Raw genomic sequence first — 19,727 nt, forward strand, 5'->3', positions numbered from 1 at the left:
TTTGGTGCCTGCAAGTCTGTGCCTCTCTCTGTCTGAATTCTGTCCTTCTCAACTGTGCCAACTGAGGATTTTAGAGTGAGGTAGTGGTGTGACAAATGAGCTGTGGGTGACCCTGTATCATCTCCCAGGGACACAGAGGGGACTAGACGGGGGCCGCCAATAGCAGTGCTCAGAAAAAGCAGCAGGCAGGAGCACTGGGGGCTGCCTAGGCAGTGGCTCAAGTTAACCTGTATGTGCAGAGCAGGGGATCGCAGAGGTGGTGCGGGTGCACATGACACCTCCCACTGTCCCTCAGAGTGTCCACATCCTCCCTACTGCCACCTCTCAAACTGTCCCTAAACTCCCTACTGCTACCTCTCAGTGTCCCCAACCTCTCCACTGTCACCTCCCAGTGTCCTGACCTTGTCCCCCACCGCAGGCCTTCTGTCACCTCCTTTCTTCTATGCACAGAGCCCAGGCACAAAAGCAGGCAATGGTCATTTGCGGGCTGACCCCAGAGGGCGTCAGACACCCTAGAAGGAGAAAGGACAAGCCAGCAATGCCCTTCACATCTTCTGCTTCGTCCACCTGAAATCAGAGCAGTTACTATAGAAGCCTCCTCAGTGGAAGCCCCATAACCCTCAACCATCTGCAGCTATGCTAACTTCTGCTCTTATAGAGCAATGGGAGGTCCCCAGCTGCCAAGGACCAGGCTGATGCTCTACAGACATGCCACATGTCCCTCCTCAGGCCTCCTTCCACGTCTGGCTCACGGTTCCTCACCAAGCTGGAGCCACATATCAGGTCACACACCGGCAGACGTTGGGGAGCGGGCAGCTCCACTCCTACCCGGGGATAGGGGTGGGTGGGATAGAGTGGGACAACTACCCCAGGGGCTGGAGCCACAGGGAGCTATGTGCCCCTCCCTGCTGCACGCAGGCCCAGAGCACAGGAGATAGTCACCCTGAGGGGAACCCATAGTCACTGGGCTCACACACCTGCACACGCCAACCAAAACAGAAGCAGGCGCTGGGCTCTTGAGTCCCAGCTCCCCTGAGAGCTGGCTGGATGCAGCCCTGGTTATACAGTGGCTGGTGGCCGTGATGAGGACAGCAAGTGCTGTGACTGGAACCAGATCTGAACAAGGGCAGCTCTGGGCCTGCGCTGCCTGAGTACCACCAGGCCAGTCCCTGCCACTAAAGAGCATGTGGTGGCCTGCGTGGCGCCCCTCTTATGGAGAAGCTGAGGTACAGAGAGATCAGGCAACTTGCCCAAAGGCACACAGTAAGTGCCTCAAATGGCAGGAAAGACTAGGGTGGATGGTACAGCTGGAGCCCATCCCCGGCTTGATGTCCCTCTGAGTGCTGAACACACAGGTGCACCTTCACCCCAGCAAGTGCAGAAGTGAGGTCATGGCTGAGAGCTGGGCTCTGCCTAAGGCACAGGAGCATTTTTAGCTGCCTGGATGGCTCCCTGGCCCCAGCCATCAGTTGGTTATCGCATGGGGACAGGAATCTGACGGCCTGCAGAGGCCCCACAACCAGCCCCAAGTGTCAAGGGCTCAGCGGGCCACAGCCAGGTCAAACATGAATCAAGTTCGTTCCCCTCAGCCTGAACAGGGCACACACAGCAGCCAGAGTGACATGCGCCCTCGTGCTGGGAGCAGGGGCTCTGGTCCCATCTGCCAGAGCGCAAGGCCATCCTTCCCTCATCTTTACCCTCAACAATGATGGGGGGCAGGACTTCCGCATGCCAGGGATGTGCTCGTGGACACCAAACCCAGAACTCGCCCACTGGTGGGTGGCTGGGTCTCCAGGAGACCTACTCCTGGATGTAGGACTCAAACAGCCCAGGGTTCGGATGATGCACAGGGCACAGGAAACCCTATAGAAGCTGGTCTGGGTGGGAGACTTCCTCCACTCCCCCAGGCTGCTTTCTTCCAGCCCAGCAGGTGCCCTGGGAGTAGGATCCCTTTTCCCAGGTCCCTCATCACACCCGTCCCCGCTCCAGCTGCTGCCTCCTATGCCTGGCCCTCCCCCCGCCTCCCCACTATTTTAATCCCGGCTCCCCTTACCTCATTCTTGGCTCCAGTATTTTTCCTCCCAAAATGGGCAGCCAGATCACTATTCCTAAAATACCTCTCACCTCATCCTCGCCCTGTCCAGCCCTGCAGAAGGCCTCTCCCTGGCCCACTCACCTCCCCACCCACTCCTCATTCCTGTCTCCCAGCCTGGGCCCACACCTTTCCCTCCTTACCACCTATCTAACTCTCTCCCAAAGTTCAAAACCTACCCACGGCACATCCCAAAGGAGTAGGCCTTTGTGACCTTGGGTGACAAGAAATGATGATTTACTGAGTGTAACATCAAAAACATAGCAATTTTTAAAAAAATATATTGGACTTCATCAAAATTCAAATCTGTGCTGCAAAGGAAAATATCAAGTAAAAAAACCCATACAATGGGAAGTTTTTGCAAATCATGTATCTGATGTGGTTCTGGTGTCCAAGATATTTAAAGACCTCTACAACTCAATAATAAAAGACAAACAACCAAATTTTACAATAGGCAAAGAATCTGAATTGACCTGTCTCAAAGAAGATACACAAATGCCAATAATCACAACGAAAAGGCACTGGATGTCATTAGTCATCAGGGAAATGCAGATCAATGGCACAGGAGATCCCACTTCACACTGACTAGGACACCTACAGTCAAAAGGTCAGATGGTGACAAGTGCTGGTGAGGATGTGGAAAGGGCAGGACCACGAATGCCTGGCAAGGATATAAACGATGCAGCCACCGACCCAGCAGCTCCACTCCTTGGTCTATTCCAAGGAAAATGAAACATACATCCACACAGAAACCTGTACACAAATGTTTACAGAAGCATCATTCACAATCACCAAAAAAATGCTGAACAGCCAAAATGTCCAGCAACTGAAGAATGGCTAAACAAATTTTGATCCATCCATACAGTGAAACGTTATTCAACCTTAAAAAGGACAGACTGGAGTTCCCATCGTGGGTTCAGTGGAAATGAATCTGACTAGTATCCATGCGTACGCAGGGTCAATCCCCGGCCTCCTTGCTCAGTGGGTTAAGGATCCGGCGTTGCTGTGAGCTGTAGTTAGGTCACAGATGCAGCTCAAATCCTCTATTGCTGTGGCTGTGCAATAGGTCAGCAGCTACAGATCGGATTCAACCCCTAACCTGTGAACCTCCATAAGCCACGGGTGTGGCCCTAAAAAAAAAAGACAGATTGGACAAATCTTGGGAACATTATGCAAAGTGAAAGCAGCACAAAGGACCACGTACCATATGATTCCATTTATGTGGTGTGTCCAGACTAGACAAGGCCGTACAGACAGAACGGCCGAGGTTGCCTGGCCTTGGGGTGGGGGGGTGGGGGGGGGATTGGGACAAATGGGGAGTGATTTCCCTTTCATCTCTGAAGGATATTTTCACTGATATAAGATTCTGGGTTGACAGTTCTTTTCTTTTAGCACTTGAAAAATGTTGTGCCACTTCCTTTCTGGCCTCTATGGTTTACTAATTACTAATGGGAGTGAGGCTGACTTTTGGGTGATAAAAATGTACTAAAATTAGATCGTGGTATGAATTACTGAAATCCTGAATTGAGTACTTTAAATTGGCAATGGTTAAAGATCTGGCATTGTCACTGCTGTGGCTCTGGCTACAGCTGTGGTGCAGGTTTGATCCCTAGGCCAGGAACTTCTGCATGCAATGGGTGAAGCCAAAAAAAAAGTTATTATATTGAAAAATACAATAACAAAAAGGAAACAGTTAATGAATGGACTGAGAGCACAGTGGCTGGGACAATAGAAAGAAGCAGTGAATAATAACAAATGATTATAACAAAGGAATCATAGCAAATGATCTAACACTAATATCATCAGAGTCCTTGAGAAGGGAAAGGGCAGGACTGCAAAAGCACTCAAAGCAACAATGACTGAAACTTCCTCAATTAAGTTTCAAGACATATAGTGCCAGGGATTCCAGAAGCTGAGTGAATTCCAAATAGCATAAATCCATATCAAGAGACACATCATTGTCAAACTTCTAAAAACTCAAAACAAAGATAAAAATCTCAATAGCAGCTAAAGCATAATAACATATAAGTGAAAATAATTAAAATGACAATGGGTTTCTCTCAGAAACCATAGATGCCAGAAAGGAAGTGACACAACATTTTTCAAGTGCTGAAAGAAAAGAACTATCAACCCAGAATCTTATATCAGTGAAAATATCCTTCAGATATGAAAGGGAAATCAGGACATTCTCAGATGAAGGAAAGTAAAAAATTCTTCCACCACCGGATACTCTTAAAGGCTGGTTAGGAGTCCTGGTGGCACAGGTTGTGGATCTGATTGCAGGGCTTAGGTCATTGCAGAGGCACAGGTTCAACCCCCAACCCAGCGAAGTGAGCTAAGGACCCAGCATTGCCACAGCTTTGGCACAGGCCACAGCTGCAGTGCAGGTTCAATCCTTGGCCCAGGAGCTTCCACATGCTGCAGGTGCGGCCAAAAAAATAATAATAATAAGAGTAAATATCAATGAAATTTAAAAAAGAAAAGTCTACAAAGCAGAATTAATTCTTTGAAAAGATGAATAAAACTGACATACTTTTAGCAAGAAGAAATATATAAATTATCAGTAATGCAGCATAGAACATCACTACAGACCCTGAAAACATCAAAAAGAGAACCCTACGAACAATGACAACACAGTGAAATATACCAGATGAAATATACCAATATATTCACAGATGAAATATACCAATGCTTCTAAGAGCCTAAACTACCACAGCTCACCCAACATGAATCAGAAAATTTTAATAACCCTGTAACTATTAAGGAAATTGAATCCATAATTTAAAACTTCCAACAAAAGAAACATCCAGGCCTAGAGGATTTCATCAGAGATTTCAGTAAATGCTTTAAGAAGAGTTAACACAAATTCTGCACTATCTCTTCTGGAAAATAGAAGGAAGACTTGTCGATTAATTTTACAAAGCTAGTATTACCTTAAAACCCAAACCAAAGTAATACGAAAGAAAATGAAAAAAGAAAGAAAACTACAGATCAATACCCTCATGAAGACAGACACAAAAATCCTTAAAAGGAGTTCCCATCGTGGCTCCTCAGAAACAAATCTGACTAGCATCCATGAGGATGCAGGTTCGATCCCTGGCCTTGCTCAGTGGGTTAAGGATCCGGTATTGCCATGAGCTGTGGTGTAAGGTCACAGACGTGGCTTGGATCTGGCATTGCTGTGGCTGTGGCATAGGCTGGCAGCTGCAACTCCATTTCAACCCCTAGCTGGGAAACTCTATATGCCGTGGGTGCGGCCCTAAAAAGACCAAAAAAAAAAAATCCTTAAAATATTAGCAAGTAGAATTCAGCAGTCTCTATATATTAGTTTATAAAAATGTAAATGCCGTGACTAAGAATGATTTATTTCTGGAATGCAAGATTGGCTCAATATTTGAAAAACATCAATGCAATCACCATTGGCTAAAGAAAAACCCCGTAATCATATCAATCAGTGCAGAAAAAGCATTTCACGATATTCAAAACTCATTCAATATAAAAACTATCAGAAAACATGGAGTTCCTGTCATGGCTCAGTGGTTAATGAATCCGACTAGGAATCATGGGGTTGCGGGTTCTATCCCTGGCTTCGCTCAGTGGGTTAAGGATCCGGCACTGCTGTGAACTGTGGTGTAGGTTGAGCAGTTGCGGCTCGGATCCCTTGTTGCTGTGGCTCTGGTGTAGGCCGGTGGCTACAGCTCTGGTTAGACCCCCTAGCCTGGGAACTTCCATATGCCATGGGTGTGGCCCTAAAAAGACAAAAGACAAAAAAACAAACAAACAAACAAAAAACTCAGAAAACAGTCGTAGAGAGCTTTCTACATCTAACATTATACTTAGTGGTGAAACACAAGTCTTCAGATCAGGAACAAGCAGCATGTCCACTATCACTACTCTTATTCAACATAGTTCTGAAAGTTCTAGTTAGTACAAAAAGGCAAGGAGGGGAGTTCCCGTCGTGGCGCAGTGGTTAACGAATCCGACTAGGAACCATGAGGTTGTGGTTTCGATCCCTGGCCTTGCTCAGTGGGTTGACGATCCGGCGTTGCCGTGAGCTGTGGTGTAGGTTGCAGACGCAGCTCGGATCCCGCATTGCTGTGGCTCTGGCGTAGGCCGGTGGCTACAGCTCCGATTCAACCCCTAGCCTGGGAACCTCCATATGCCGCGGGAGCGGCCCAAGAAATAGCAACAACAACAACAAAAAAGACAAAAAGACAAAAAAAAAAGGAAATAAAAGGCACACCGATCAGAAAGTAAGACATAAAACTATTCCTTTTTTTTTTTTTTGGCCACACCCATGGCATGTAGAAGTTTCTAGGCCAAAGACTTAACCTGAGCCACAGCAATGACAATGCCAGATCCTTTATCCACTAGGCCAACAGGGAACACCAAAACTATCCTATTTTTACATGATTGTTTAAATGGAAAATCTGAAGGGTCTACAAGAAAACCAGAAACTACTGAGTTTAGGAAGGTTTCTAGATGTAAGATAAACATACAAAATTAACTGTATTTCTATATGCTAGCAACTCTAAAAAATAAAATTTAAGATGCAATACCAATTACAGTTACTCAAAAGTGAATAAAATACTTCAGTCAGAGAAAAACAATACTACATAATATCACTTATGGATGGAATCTAAAAATAATACAAATAAATCTATATACAAAAGAGAAACAGATGCATGGACATAGAAAACAAATTATGGTTATCAAAGGGGAAAGGGAGTGGGGGAGATTTAAGTTAGGAATTTGGTATTAACATATATAAACTACTATACATAAAACAGATAAGCAACAAGGATTTATTGTGTAGAACAGGGAACTATATTCAATATCTTGTAATAACCCAAAATGGAAAATACTCTGAAAAAATATGTATGTATATATATATATATATCACTGAATCATTTTGCTGTACACCTGAAACTAACACAATATTGTAAATCAACTACATTCAATAAAAAAATTAAGTAAATGAAATACTTCGGTATAAATGTAATAAAGCATGTACTAGACTTCTATCCTGAAAACTGCAAAAGGCTGATGAAAGAAATCAAAGAAGCTCTAAGTAAATGGAAAGATATACCAGGCTAAAGGATAAAAACACTCAACATAGTAAAACTGTCACTTCTTAAACCGATATACAACACAATCTCTTCCAAAATTCCAGCAAGATTTTTGGCAGGTATAGATAAGATTATTCTAAACTGTACATGAAAGACAAAATAATTAGAATATCAAAAACAAAAGAAAATGGGAGGAATCAGACTGATTATACATCTGCAGTACTGAAGACTGTGGTATTGGCAGAGGGACTTACACGTGGATCAATGGACTAGAAGAGAATCCAGAAATAGATCCACACAAATATACCCAACTGATTGTTGACAAAGGTGAAGAAAAAAAATCAATCTAAGTCTCATGCCTTATAAAATAATTAACTCAAAAGGTTTAAATGGAAAATGCAAAACAATAAAACATTTAGAAAAAGACAAAGGAGAAAATACTCAGGATCTAGAGCTAGGCCAAGGGTGCTAAGACTTGACACCAAAGTCATGATACATAAAAGGTAAAATTGATAAACTGGACTTCATAAAAAACTTCTGAATTTGCTCTATAAAGGATCCTACTGTTGGGAGTTCTGTGGCACAGTCGGTTGGGCATCTGGCATTGTTCCTGCAGCAGCTTAGGTCACTGCTGTGGCTCAGGTTTGATCTCTGGCCTGGGAACTTTTGTGTGCTGTGGGTGCAGCCAAAAAAAAAAAAAAAGGAAACTTATGTTAACACAAAAACCTACGTGAATGTTTACAGAAATATTATTTGTAATAGCTGTGAATTGCAAATAATCCAGATGTCCTTCAAGAGGTGAGTGGTCAAGCAGACCGTGAACACCCACACTGTGAAAGATTATGGAGTGAACTGCTAATATAGCAACAACTGGGGTGACTCTCCAGAGAATCACATCAATTAAAAAAAAAAAACAAACTTAAAAGATCGTATACAGTGTGATCCCATCTACACAACATGCTTGCAATGACAAAATTATAGTGATGGATAACAGTGCCTGCCCAGTTAGGTCTGGGGTGGGCAGGGCTGGGCAAGCTGGTGCTAGGGCAGCAGGAACCCTGGTTGGGGGGACTCTGTCTGGATGTGTCCTGTCAGTGCCCTGGCTGTGAGACCAGGCCACAGTTTTGCAAAATGTTACAACTGGGCAAGCTGAGTAAAGGGTACATGGGCTCTTCCTATATTATGACTTTTTTTGTTTTTGCTAAATTGTTTTCACTGACATAAAATTTACCATCTTAATGATTTTTAGTATACGGTTCAATGATATTAGTTGCAGTCACTCTGTTTTGCAACTATCACCACCATCCATCCACATAATCTTTTCATCTTGTATAACTGAAACTCTGTACCCACTAAACAATAACTCTCCATTCTCCCATTCTCACAGTCCTGGAAGTCACCATCTACTTTCTGTCTCTATGATTTTGACAACTCTAAATACCTCATATATGTGAAACCATACAGTGTTTCTCCTTTTTGACTGGCTTCTTTCACGGAGCAGAATATCCTCCAAGTTCCATGCTGTAGCAAGTGTCAGAATTTCCTTCTTTATTAAGACTGAGTAATACTCCACTGAATGGACATACCACATTGCTTATCCATCCACCCACTGGTGGACACTTGGGTTGCTTCCACGTTTTGGGCACTGTGAATAATGCTGCTATGAACGTGGGTATACAATACTTTTTCAAGAGCCTGCTTCCAATTCTTTTGGTATATGCCCAAAAGTGGAATTGCTAGGTCATTTCAGAATTATATTTTAATATTTTGAGGAAACATCATACTGTTTTCCACAGCAGCTGTACCATTTTGGATGCCAACCAACAGAACATAAGAGTTCCAATTTTTCCGCATCCTCACCAGCACTTGCCATTCTTTGTTTTTCTGATAGTGAGGTGCCATCTCACTGTAGTTTTCACTGCACAGGTCTTTTGCCTCCGTAGTCAAGTTAATTCCCAAGCATTTTGTCCTTTTGATGTTATTGAAAATAGAATTGTTTTCACCCCATCAGGGAGAAACTGAGACCTCTTCTTGGTGACATTGAGGGGAATAAGCTGTTGCATCATTTCTTCCACTAAGGGGCTTGAACCTTGTCTCTTCTGGAGACATCTCTGTCTGGCCTCCCACCCATGGACTGGAGCCACCAGGCTGCAGGCTGCAGGCAGCTGCTTCACAGGAGGGGTTCTGCCTTCCCTCACTGGTCACACACCAACATACCCACCTTCACGTCGAGAAGTCCAAGGACCAGTGTGCTTAACCCTAAACTGCTCTCTAACTGGCAGTTTTCCAAATAGAATTGAAAGTGAGGTACATTTGCTGTTACTGTGCATGTGAGGACACTGAGGGAGCCATGTGCCTACCTCATGCCCTCCGTGGACTGGAGGCGGTGGTTGCGGTAGAGCTGCGGGACGCCCAGCATGGCCTCGGTCAGCACAGCCAGGAAGCCCAGGGTCTCCACAAAGAGGGCTGAGTCGATGGACAGATATGTGACGTAGCCTGCCACGCCGGTGAAGGCCAGGACACACTGCACGTAGTCTCCAAAGCTGCTCCAGCGCCAGAAGTGATGAGGGTCCAAGTCTAGGGCAAATGGAAAGGCATGAGCTGAACTTGCAGGCCAGGGTCGGCAAGAGAAGGGTGGGGTTGAGTGAGGGGTGGGGCTGAGTGAGGAGGGAGGGTTTGAGTGAGGGGTGGGTCTGAGTGAGGTGGGCAGGGCTGAGTGAGGTGGGCAGGGCTGAGTGAGGTGGAGGTGACCTGAATGACGAGGTCAAGGTCAATGTGAGGACATGGTCATGAACTCTGGGTTCCATCTCCTCCATCAAAGCATTTCTGAGGGAGTCTACAGATACTAACTCAACCTTAAATTCCTCCTAAAACAGTATTGATAGCCTAGTGCAGGATTAATCCAGAGCCTCCTGAACTTGTCTCCTGGTCAGAATCCCATTCCTTCCCCTACAATTTTAGATTAACATATTTCTCCACTTCATCAGATATAACAGAGGATTAATAGCACCAACCTCCTAGGATTGTTTTCCTGATTGAGTTAACCTTATGATTTTCCAAAAAGTACTTGGTTCTTAATAAGGGTCACTAAGGTATACAATATCACCACATACTCAGCTGATATAGAGATGTGTCCTGTACTCACAAACCCTCACACAAATGAGAAAATACATGTGGCACCTGGGTTTTGGCAGAGGGGGGTCCTGGGTGCAGGGAAGGTCGGGGAACAGAGCGAACACCAAGGGAGCACAACAGGGGTGTGATGTGCCCCAGGCTGTGCCGGGCCCAGGGTCCAGCCCAGGGTACCCAGCCAGGGCTGCGTGTGGGTAAGGTCTCATTGGTCAGAGCCGTCCAGCCAGGGGGCCCAGGAAGGGCCGTGGGGGGTCCAGGCTGCACATACACCCAGGTTCCCCACTACAGGCTCCACTCCCTCACCCCCACCCCTGAGAATCAGATATCTGAGCTAGAAGTGGGGGTGTAGGCAGGGGCCAGGAGGGATGGACATGGCCTGCTGGTCTGTGGTCACCTCCCAGAGCAGGGCAAAAACCCCAGGTGCAGCACGGGGGAGGCCATGTAAGCTGAAGGAGCCAGGAACTCGGAGCTAGGCAAATGCAGAGGCAGTGCAGACAGAAGTGGTGAGAAGGTGTAGCAAGTGGAGGGGACTCAAACCCAGCTGAAGATTTGGGCCGAGGAGAGGAGCGAGCACAGAGCACAGTGAGAGCTTGGCAGGATGGGGGCAGGCTGCAGTCACCTGGAGGGGTCCAGAGGACTTCAGAAAGCTGGGTCTGAAGTCAATCTGTCAGAGGCTTTTCTATTTTATGTTTTCAAGGAGCAAGTCAATTGGCAAATGACTAACAGAAAAACCTTGTTAAAATTTTTTTTTAGAAAAGACTGAGGTTGGACCCCTACCTTCATGTACAAAAATTAACTCAAAATGGATCAGACCTAAATACACTAAATAAAAACTAGAAAATTCTTAGAAAGCTCCTTGACATTGGTCTTGGCAATGATTTTTTGGATATGATTCGAAAGTGGAAGTAACAAAAGCAAAAATAAACAAGTGGAACTACATCAAACTAAAAAACTTTTGCAACCCAGAGACACAGAGAACAAACTGATGGTTACCAGTGGGGCAACAGAGGTAATACAGGGGTTAGGGCATGGGAGATCCACACTGCTGGGTGTAAGTCAGGCTACAGGATATCTTGTACAACACTAGAAATATGGCCAATACTTTGTAATAACTGTAAATGGATGGAGTGTAACCTTTAAAAATTGTATAAAAATTATATTTTAAAAAAAGAGAAAAAGCTCCTGCAGAACAGAAGAAACAGTCAACATAAAAAGGCAACCTATGGGGAGTTCCCATTGTGCCTCAGCAGTTAACAAACCCGACTAGTATCCATGAGGATGTGGGTTCCTCCCTGGCCTTGCTCAGTGGGTTAAGGTTCCAGCATTGCTGTAAGCTGTGGTGTAAGTCAGAGACGCAGCTTGGATCCCGAGTTGCTGTGGCTGTGGTGTAGGGTGGGATCTGCAGCTCCAATTTGATCCCTAGTCTGACAACTTCCATATGCCAAAAAGACAAAAAAAAAAAGGCAAACTATGGAATGGGAGGCAATATTTACCAACTATCTTCTTATAAGGAGTTAATATCCAGGATCCATATAGAACTCATAATCTCAGCATCAAAAAAAAACCAGTTAAAAATGGGCAAAGGACCTGAATAAACATTTTTCCAAAGAAGACATACAAATGGCCAACAGGTAAATGAAAAGATGTTCAACCTCACTAAGCATCAGGGAAATTCAAATCAAAACCATGAGACATCACCTCACACCTGTCAGAATGGCCATTATCAAAAAGACAAGAAATAACAAGTGTCCATGACGATGTGGAGAAAGAGGGGTCTCATGCACTGCTGGTGAGAAGGTAAATTGGTGCAGCTGCTGTGGAAAACAGAATAGAGATTCCTCAAAAAATTTAAAATAGGAATTGCCATTATAGCACAGTGGAAATAAACCTGAACAGTATCCATGAGGATGCCGGTTCAATCCCTGGCCTTGCTGTGGTGTAGGGTCACAGACACAGCTCGGATCTCACATTGCTCTGGCCAGCAGTCATAGCTCCAATTCAACCCCAGCCTGGGAACTTGTATATGCTGTGGGTGTGGCCCTAAAAAGCAAAATAAATAATAAAGAAAGAAAGAAAAATAAAATAGAATTACCTTATGATTCATTCTCATTTCTGGATATTTCTTGAAAGGAAATGAAATCACTGCTTTGAAGAGGAATCTGCACCCCCACAATCAATACAGCATTATTCACAGTAACGAAGACATGAAAAAAGCCCAAGGGTCCATGGATGAACATCAATATGGGCATCACGCTAAGTGTGATCAGAAGGAGAAAGGCAATGCTATGAGTTGTCACTTACTTACAGGTGGATCTAAAAAAGCCAAACTCATAGAAACAGAGGCTTAGAATGGCGGTCACCATGGGCTTGGGGTATGAGGAAAAGGGCAACGTTGGTCCAAGCGTACAAACTTCCAGTTACAAGACGAATAAGTTCTAGGGACCTGATATACAGCGCAGTGCCCACAGTTAACAATATTGTGTGATATACTTGAAAGTTGTTAAGAGAGTTGATTTTAAATGGCATCACCACAATTTTAAAAATGGAAAAAAAAATAATGAGATGAGGGGATGGAAGTGTTAACTAATCTTAATTATTTTGGTAATCTTTTTTGCAACATATATGTGTATCAAATCATAACATTATACACCTTAAATATAGTGTATGTGAATAATACCTCAATAAAGCTGAAGAAAATTAACTTCATTTCAAAAAAGATGCAATCAAGAGTGAAAAGTCAATCAATAGAATGGGAGGAAATATTTCCAAATCATACATCCAGAAAGGGACTTATATCCGGAATATATAAAGAAAGGCTGCAATTGAAAAACAAAATTACAAAGAACCCAATTTTAAAAGAGGTCAAAGGACTTGAACAGACATCTCTCCAAAGAAGATACAGAAATGTCCAATGCCCAAGCAAAAAGATAATGTCATTCACCACCCCTAGTGGAAATGTAGGTCAAAACTACAAGATACGACTTTACACCCATTAGGATGGTTACTATTTTAAAAACAGAAAATAAGTATTGACAAGGATATGGAGAAATTGGAATCCTAATGCCCTGTTGGTGGAGTATAAAATGCTGGAGCTGCTATGGAAAGCAGTATGGCAGTTTCTAAGAAAATTAAACACAGGATTATTACATGATCCAGCAACTCCACTTTTGGGCATACACCCAAAAGAAGTGCAAACAGGTACTCCAACAGATATTTGTACACTCATGTTCATAGCGGCATTATTCAGAATAGCTACAACGTGGAAGCAAGCCAAGTGTCAATCGACAGATGAATGGATAAACAAAATGTATATACATGCCATGGAGTATGATTCAGTCTCAAAAAGGAAGGAAATTCTGCACATGGATCCATCTACAGTATGGATAAACTCTGAGAACACTACACTGCGTGAAATAAGTGAGACAAAAAGACAAATACTAAAGCTGTGTGATTCCATTTACACAAGGCACTTAGAGTAGAATCAGAGAGTCAGAAACTAGATGGTAGGCACCTGAGGTGCCAGCAGTACAGGGGCCGCCCTGACGTCCATGTGGAGGGTCTGAGTCCCCAGGGACTGGGGCCATGAGGTTGAGCAGAGAGGGCAGCTTCTTGGTGGGACCAAGCTGCTCCTCTCTGCTGGTACTAACAAAACCAAGGAAAAGATCTGCTCCATGCCAGACCATGCCAGTCACTGCAGCCGGCCAGTCCATAAACTCACCGATGAGAACAGAGCAGCTGGCCAGTCCATAAAGAACTTGCTAATGAGAGCTTGGGCTGGTGTGAATGTTGAGCAACGCATCTCAGAACAAGGCCTTAGAGCCAGCACAGTTGTCCTGGAGGCCACAAGACTTCAACATGCGCTTGGCCAGAAGAACACTGCCCAGGGAGGAACCTGCCCAGCCCTGGAACTTCACCTCGGGCCCAGATGGCCACTTCTGACCTTCAGGCCCTCTCAGCCCATCTGCTGGTCTAGATCTGGATGTGTCAGAGGCAGGTTCTGCAAAGCTGTTTTAGCCAAACCAATCATCCACATCAATGCCAATAACCCACCCTGGGTTAGAAACCGCCCTGCTGGGGCATCCTGGCAACCCCCTCCTCTCACTAACGCTGAGAACAGGAGCCCCCACCACCACCACTGCAATCACCAAGTGTCCACTGAGGGGGACGCTGGGGCACCCACGGCTGAGCCTGGCCTCACTCTGATCCATGGTGACGTGGCAGCCATGTGCCAAACCCTAACTGTATTAAGTCTGCGAAAGGATCACTGGTGAGAAATGAAAACCAAACTGATCTGTGTTTATTCAAAAAAAGCACAAAATTGAATTTTATGTAATTAAACTCACTTATAGCAGAGACTGCAGAGTCAGACATTTTTAAAGAATCCCTTTTGAAAGCCGGGGCTCGGTAGAGAGGAGCCTTCCCCACTGTCCCCCGCCCCCAACACAACAAACGCATCGGCCCTCCGTCCATAAGCCTGGAGCCAACGTGGGGACACCGGACAGGGAGGTAAGCCCCAAACTGACCCAGGTTATGACCTGAGAGAGTTCCCAGGATTTGGGATAGGAAGTGGGAAACCACGGCCAAGCTGGACAGACCCCTGGGTGAAGGAGCTGCGTGGAAGGGCAGGAAGCTGGAGTTTGCAGGTGGGAGCACTGGAGGAGGGCTGCCTGGGAGGCTGGGGACCCACAGAACCTCCCTCGAGTCCTCAGCTAAGCACCGACCAGGGAGCGTACTAAGAGGAGTTGCAGTAACAGTACCCAGCCAGGAGCAGTGCCCTCCCACAAGCCAGCCTGGGAAACCTCCAAATTCAGGCATCAGGCAGAGCACGGGGTGATGGTGCCACCTTCGAGGGGAGAAATTAGCCCAGACTGGGCACTGTTCTGCTTCCATCCAACTCTTCTTAAAGCAAGATCTAAAAAGATCAAACAGTTTCCAAGTGACTTAACTGCATTCCAGAACAAAGCTCAAGAGTATTTATAGGCCGCACAAAAATATCCATCACCCAGCACAGTAAAATTCACACTATCTGACATCCAATCAAAGGTGACCATTGGAAACAGTAACTAAGTGGGTGAATATATGTAATTTTTCTTACAATTTAAAACTCATTAATAGAAGTGATTATTTAAACAAAATAAGAACAACGTAATGTGGGGTTTTAGCATACTTAAATATATGACTGCAATTACACTAAGGTAGGTAGGGGATAAACAAAAGTATGCAAAGTTCACAGCATTTATAGTAGGAAATCTCACTTGAGGGTAAACTAAGGTAAGTTAAAGATGAATGCTATAGCCCTACAGCAGTGTCCACCAACAGATGAATAAATAAAGAAAATACAGTACATACATACAATGGAATACCTTTCAGCCTGTAAAAAGGAAATTCTGACATATATGCAACATGGATGAACTGTGAGAAGTAAGGCAGTCACGTGAAGTCCAATCACTGTATGAGTCTACTTGTTTGTTTGTTTTTGTCTTTCTAGGGCTGCACCTGTGGCATATGGAGCTTCCCAGGCTAAGGGTCAAATCAGAGCTGTAGCCCCTGGCCTACGCCATAGCCATAGCAACACCATATCTGAGCTTCGTCTGTGACCTACACCACAGCTCACTGAAATGCCCGATCCTTAACCCACTGAGCGAGGCCAGGGATTGAACCTGCATCCTCATGGATACTAGCCAGATTCGTTTCCACTGAGCCACAACAGGAACTCCATTATTCTACTTGTTTGAGTCACCTAAAATAGTCACATTCACAGAATCAAAGAGTAGAAATGGTCGCTGCCAGGGGCTGAGGGTGGGGGAATGGACAATTAATAATCTTTAAGCATAAAGTCTCCATTAGCAAGATGAATAAGCTCCAGACAGCTGCTCCACAACACTGCACCTGTGGTCAACAGCCATTGTACACTTTAAAATGGGTCAAGAGGGTGGATCTCACCTTAGGAGTTCTTATAACAATAGAGTAAAACAAAAAAATAAATTAATAAAACTTTAAATCAGCCACTAAAACAATAAAAACAAGAGTCACAACTACTAAACCAACAACAGGAGATAAAATGGAATCACAAAAGTACTCAATTCATCAAAAGAAGTCAGAATAAGAGGGAAAACAGATCAAGTATGGTATAAATAGAAAACAGTAACAAGATGACAGACTTAACCCTAACCTTATCAGTAACAGCATTAAATTCAAATGATCTAAATAACCCAATTAAAAAGACAGTCTGTCAGTAACACTCAACTCTAAATTGCCTAAAGATATACACATGAACCACGCTAATACAGTCAAAGAAAACTAGAGTGACTATATTAATATCAAGGAAAGCATATTTCAGAGCAAAGAATATAACCAAAGATAAAGAAGGCAATTTAATAATGGTAAGGGACCCATTAATCAAGAAGGCATAATAATCCTAAACATTTACACACTAATAACAAAAGAGCTTTGAAAAAAACTGATATATCCTTAAGGAGAAATAGACAAACCAGTAGAACCTCCTTACCTATCTGCTTGCATCTCTCACAAGCATCCTATCTTAATAAATCTATGTCTTGCTAATCAAAAAAAAAAATTGATGAACCTATAATTGAAGTCAGAGATTTCAATACCCTCTCTCAATAACTGAGAAAAAATAGAAAATCAATGAAGGTGCAGAAAGTTGAGCAACGCCACAAACTGACTTGACCTGATGGACCCAGGAAACACAGAATACACATCTTTGCGGACAGAAAACTCATAGGTACAGACCCTATGTGGGCCATAAGACTGCCTCAATACATTTAAAAGGAGGCGTCATGCAACTAGATAAACAATATAACATGTTTAAACAACTCATATGTCAAAGAAAGATTATGAGAGAAAATAGGAAGTATTTTGAACTCAATGAAAATGCAACTTTCGAAAATGTATGGGATGCTGCTAAAGAAGTACTTAAGGCAAAATGCACAGCTCTAAATGCTGATATTAGAAAACAAGGAAAATCTCAAACCAAAGAGTTCAGGTTCTACCTCAAACTCAGGGGAAGAAAAAAAAACAAATTAAACCCAAAGTAAGGAGACAAAAGGAAACAAGTGTAGGAACAGAAATAAGTACAAAAAATACAGAAAAACAGAGAAAAATCAGTAGAACCAAAAGCTGGTTCTTTGAAAAGATCAGTAAAAATAGATCAACCTCCAGCCAGAATGATCAGGAGAAAAAGAAAAGATGCAAATTATTAGTATCAAGAAAAAAAGAGGTAACATCACCATTAATTCTACAAGTAAGTGAATAATGAGAAGATAACTATATATTATGAACAACTTTACACTAATAAATTCAACCACTTAGATAGAAGAGACAAACTCCTTGAAAGGTATAAGAAAAATTCACTCAAGATGAATTAGGTAATACAATAACCCTAGACATACTAAGAAGTTGAATTTGGGGGAAGGGATTAAGATGGAGGAATAGAAGGACTGCAGCTCAACTTCTCTCCTAAAAACAACTAAATTTACAACTAAATGCTGAGAAATCTTCAACCAAATGGATCAGAAACCTTCGAAAAGATATTCTATGGCAGAAGACAAACATGAGGCCACATCAAGAGTTAGGAGGCGTGATTATGTGATATAAGCAACCCCATAGCTCCTGGCTGGGAAGCCCCACACACTAGAAAGTAATTGGTTCACAGAGACTCATCTACAGGAGTGAGAGTTCTGAGCGCCACATCCAACTCCCACGTGTAGGGATCTGGCACTGAGGGCCAGAAAGGGAGGAAGAAAGACCCCCTGGAGCATCTGGCATTGAAGGCCAGTGGGGCTTGTGCACAGGAGCTCCATGGGACTGGGGGAAAACAGAGACTCCACTCTTAAAAGGTGCACACAGACTTTCATGTGCACTGGGTCCCAGGGCAAAGCAAAGTCTCCATAGAAATCGGGTCAAACCTGACTGCAGTTCTTGGAGGACCTCCTGGAAAAACAGGGGTGAACGTGGCTTGTTGTGGGGAAGGACATTGGAAACAAAGTTCTTGGGAATATTCAGCAGTATGCCTTTCTCTGGAGGTGGCCATTTTGGGAAAATCTGGACCCACCCATCAGCGCTAAGAAGCCCCAGGCCAAACAACAATCCAGGTGGGATCACAGCCCCACCCCTCAGTAAACAGGCTGCCTAAAGAACAACACCCCCCCACCCCCCCACCCCACCCCCCCTGCTAGGCACACAGCCACCTCTAATCCCATCCAGAGACTAAGCCCCACACACCAGAGGGATAGGAAGCAGCTCCACCTACCAGTGGGCAGGCATCAGTACCTCCCACCAGGAAGCCTACAGCAAGCCCTCATACCGACCTCAGCCACAAGGGGGACACACACCTTGAGAGGTAAGAGAGGCTACAACTCCATTATCTGTAAACAGGTCACCACACCAAAAAGCTATAAAAATGAAAAGACAGAGAACTATAACTCAGATGAGGAAGAAAGAAAAAAACCCCAGAAAATCAGCTAATGATCAGGAGATTCTCAGCCTCCAGGAAAGAGACTTTAGACTGTTGATGCGAAATATGGTGCAAGACATTGGAAATACACTGGAGGCAAAGATGGATAACTTACAGGAAACACTGACCAAAGAGATACAAGATAAAAAACTTAAACAACAAGAGATGCAAAATACAATAACTGAAATAAAAAATTCACTAGAAGCAGCTAACAGCAGAATACAGGAGGCAGAAGAACAAATAAGCAAGGGGGAGGACAGACTAGTGGAAATTATGGATGCAGAACAGAAAAGAGAAAAAAGAGTGAAAACAAATGAAGAGAGCCTCAGAGAACTCTGGGAAAACAATAAATGCACCAACATCCATGTTATAGGGGGGCCAGAAGGAGAAGAGAGAGAGAAGGGGACAGAAAAAATATTCTAAGAGATAATAGCTGAATACTTCCCTAACATAGGAAAGGAACCACTCACTCAAATCCAGGAAGCACAACCAGTACCATATAAAATAAACCCAAGGAAGAACACCCCGAGACACATATTAATCACACTGACCAAAATTAAAGACAAAGAGAAAATCCTGAAAGCAGCTAGGGGAAAGAAATAACACATAAGGGTACCCAATAAGGTTATCGGGAGAGTTTTCAGCAGAAACTCTGCAGGCCAGAAGGGAGTGGCATGATATACTTCACAGGATGGAAGGAAAAAACCTCCAAACGAGATTACTCTACCCAGCAAGGCTCTCCTTCAGATTTGAAGGAGAAATCAAAGCCTTCACAGAAAAGTAAAAGCTAAGAGAACTCAGCAACACTAAACCAGCTTTACAACAAATACTAAAGGAACTTCTTTAGGCAGAAAAGGAAAGGCCACAGCCAGACACAAAAATACCACAAATAACAAGGCTCACCAGCAGAAGTGCGCAGTAAAGATAAGAAATCATTCACGCACAATTATACCTCCAA

The 19,727-nt window shown here is 44.0% G+C and overlaps 1 protein-coding gene across 2 annotated transcripts in view; it reads right to left on the bottom strand.

Annotated features, from left to right (window-relative positions):
* Positions 1-19,727, bottom strand: part of SLC66A2 (solute carrier family 66 member 2) — a 57,304-nt gene that overhangs the window by 4,635 nt on the left and 32,942 nt on the right. For both annotated transcript variants that reach the window (XM_047794164.1, XM_047794163.1), the window contains one exon: positions 9,522-9,738. In XM_047794164.1, the coding sequence (XP_047650120.1) occupies positions 9,522-9,738 (217 nt within the window). The remainder of the gene's footprint in view (positions 1-9,521; positions 9,739-19,727) is intronic.

Source organism: Phacochoerus africanus, chromosome 8, assembly GCF_016906955.1.
Source record: "Phacochoerus africanus isolate WHEZ1 chromosome 8, ROS_Pafr_v1, whole genome shotgun sequence".
Taxonomy (NCBI): domain Eukaryota; kingdom Metazoa; phylum Chordata; class Mammalia; order Artiodactyla; family Suidae; genus Phacochoerus; species Phacochoerus africanus.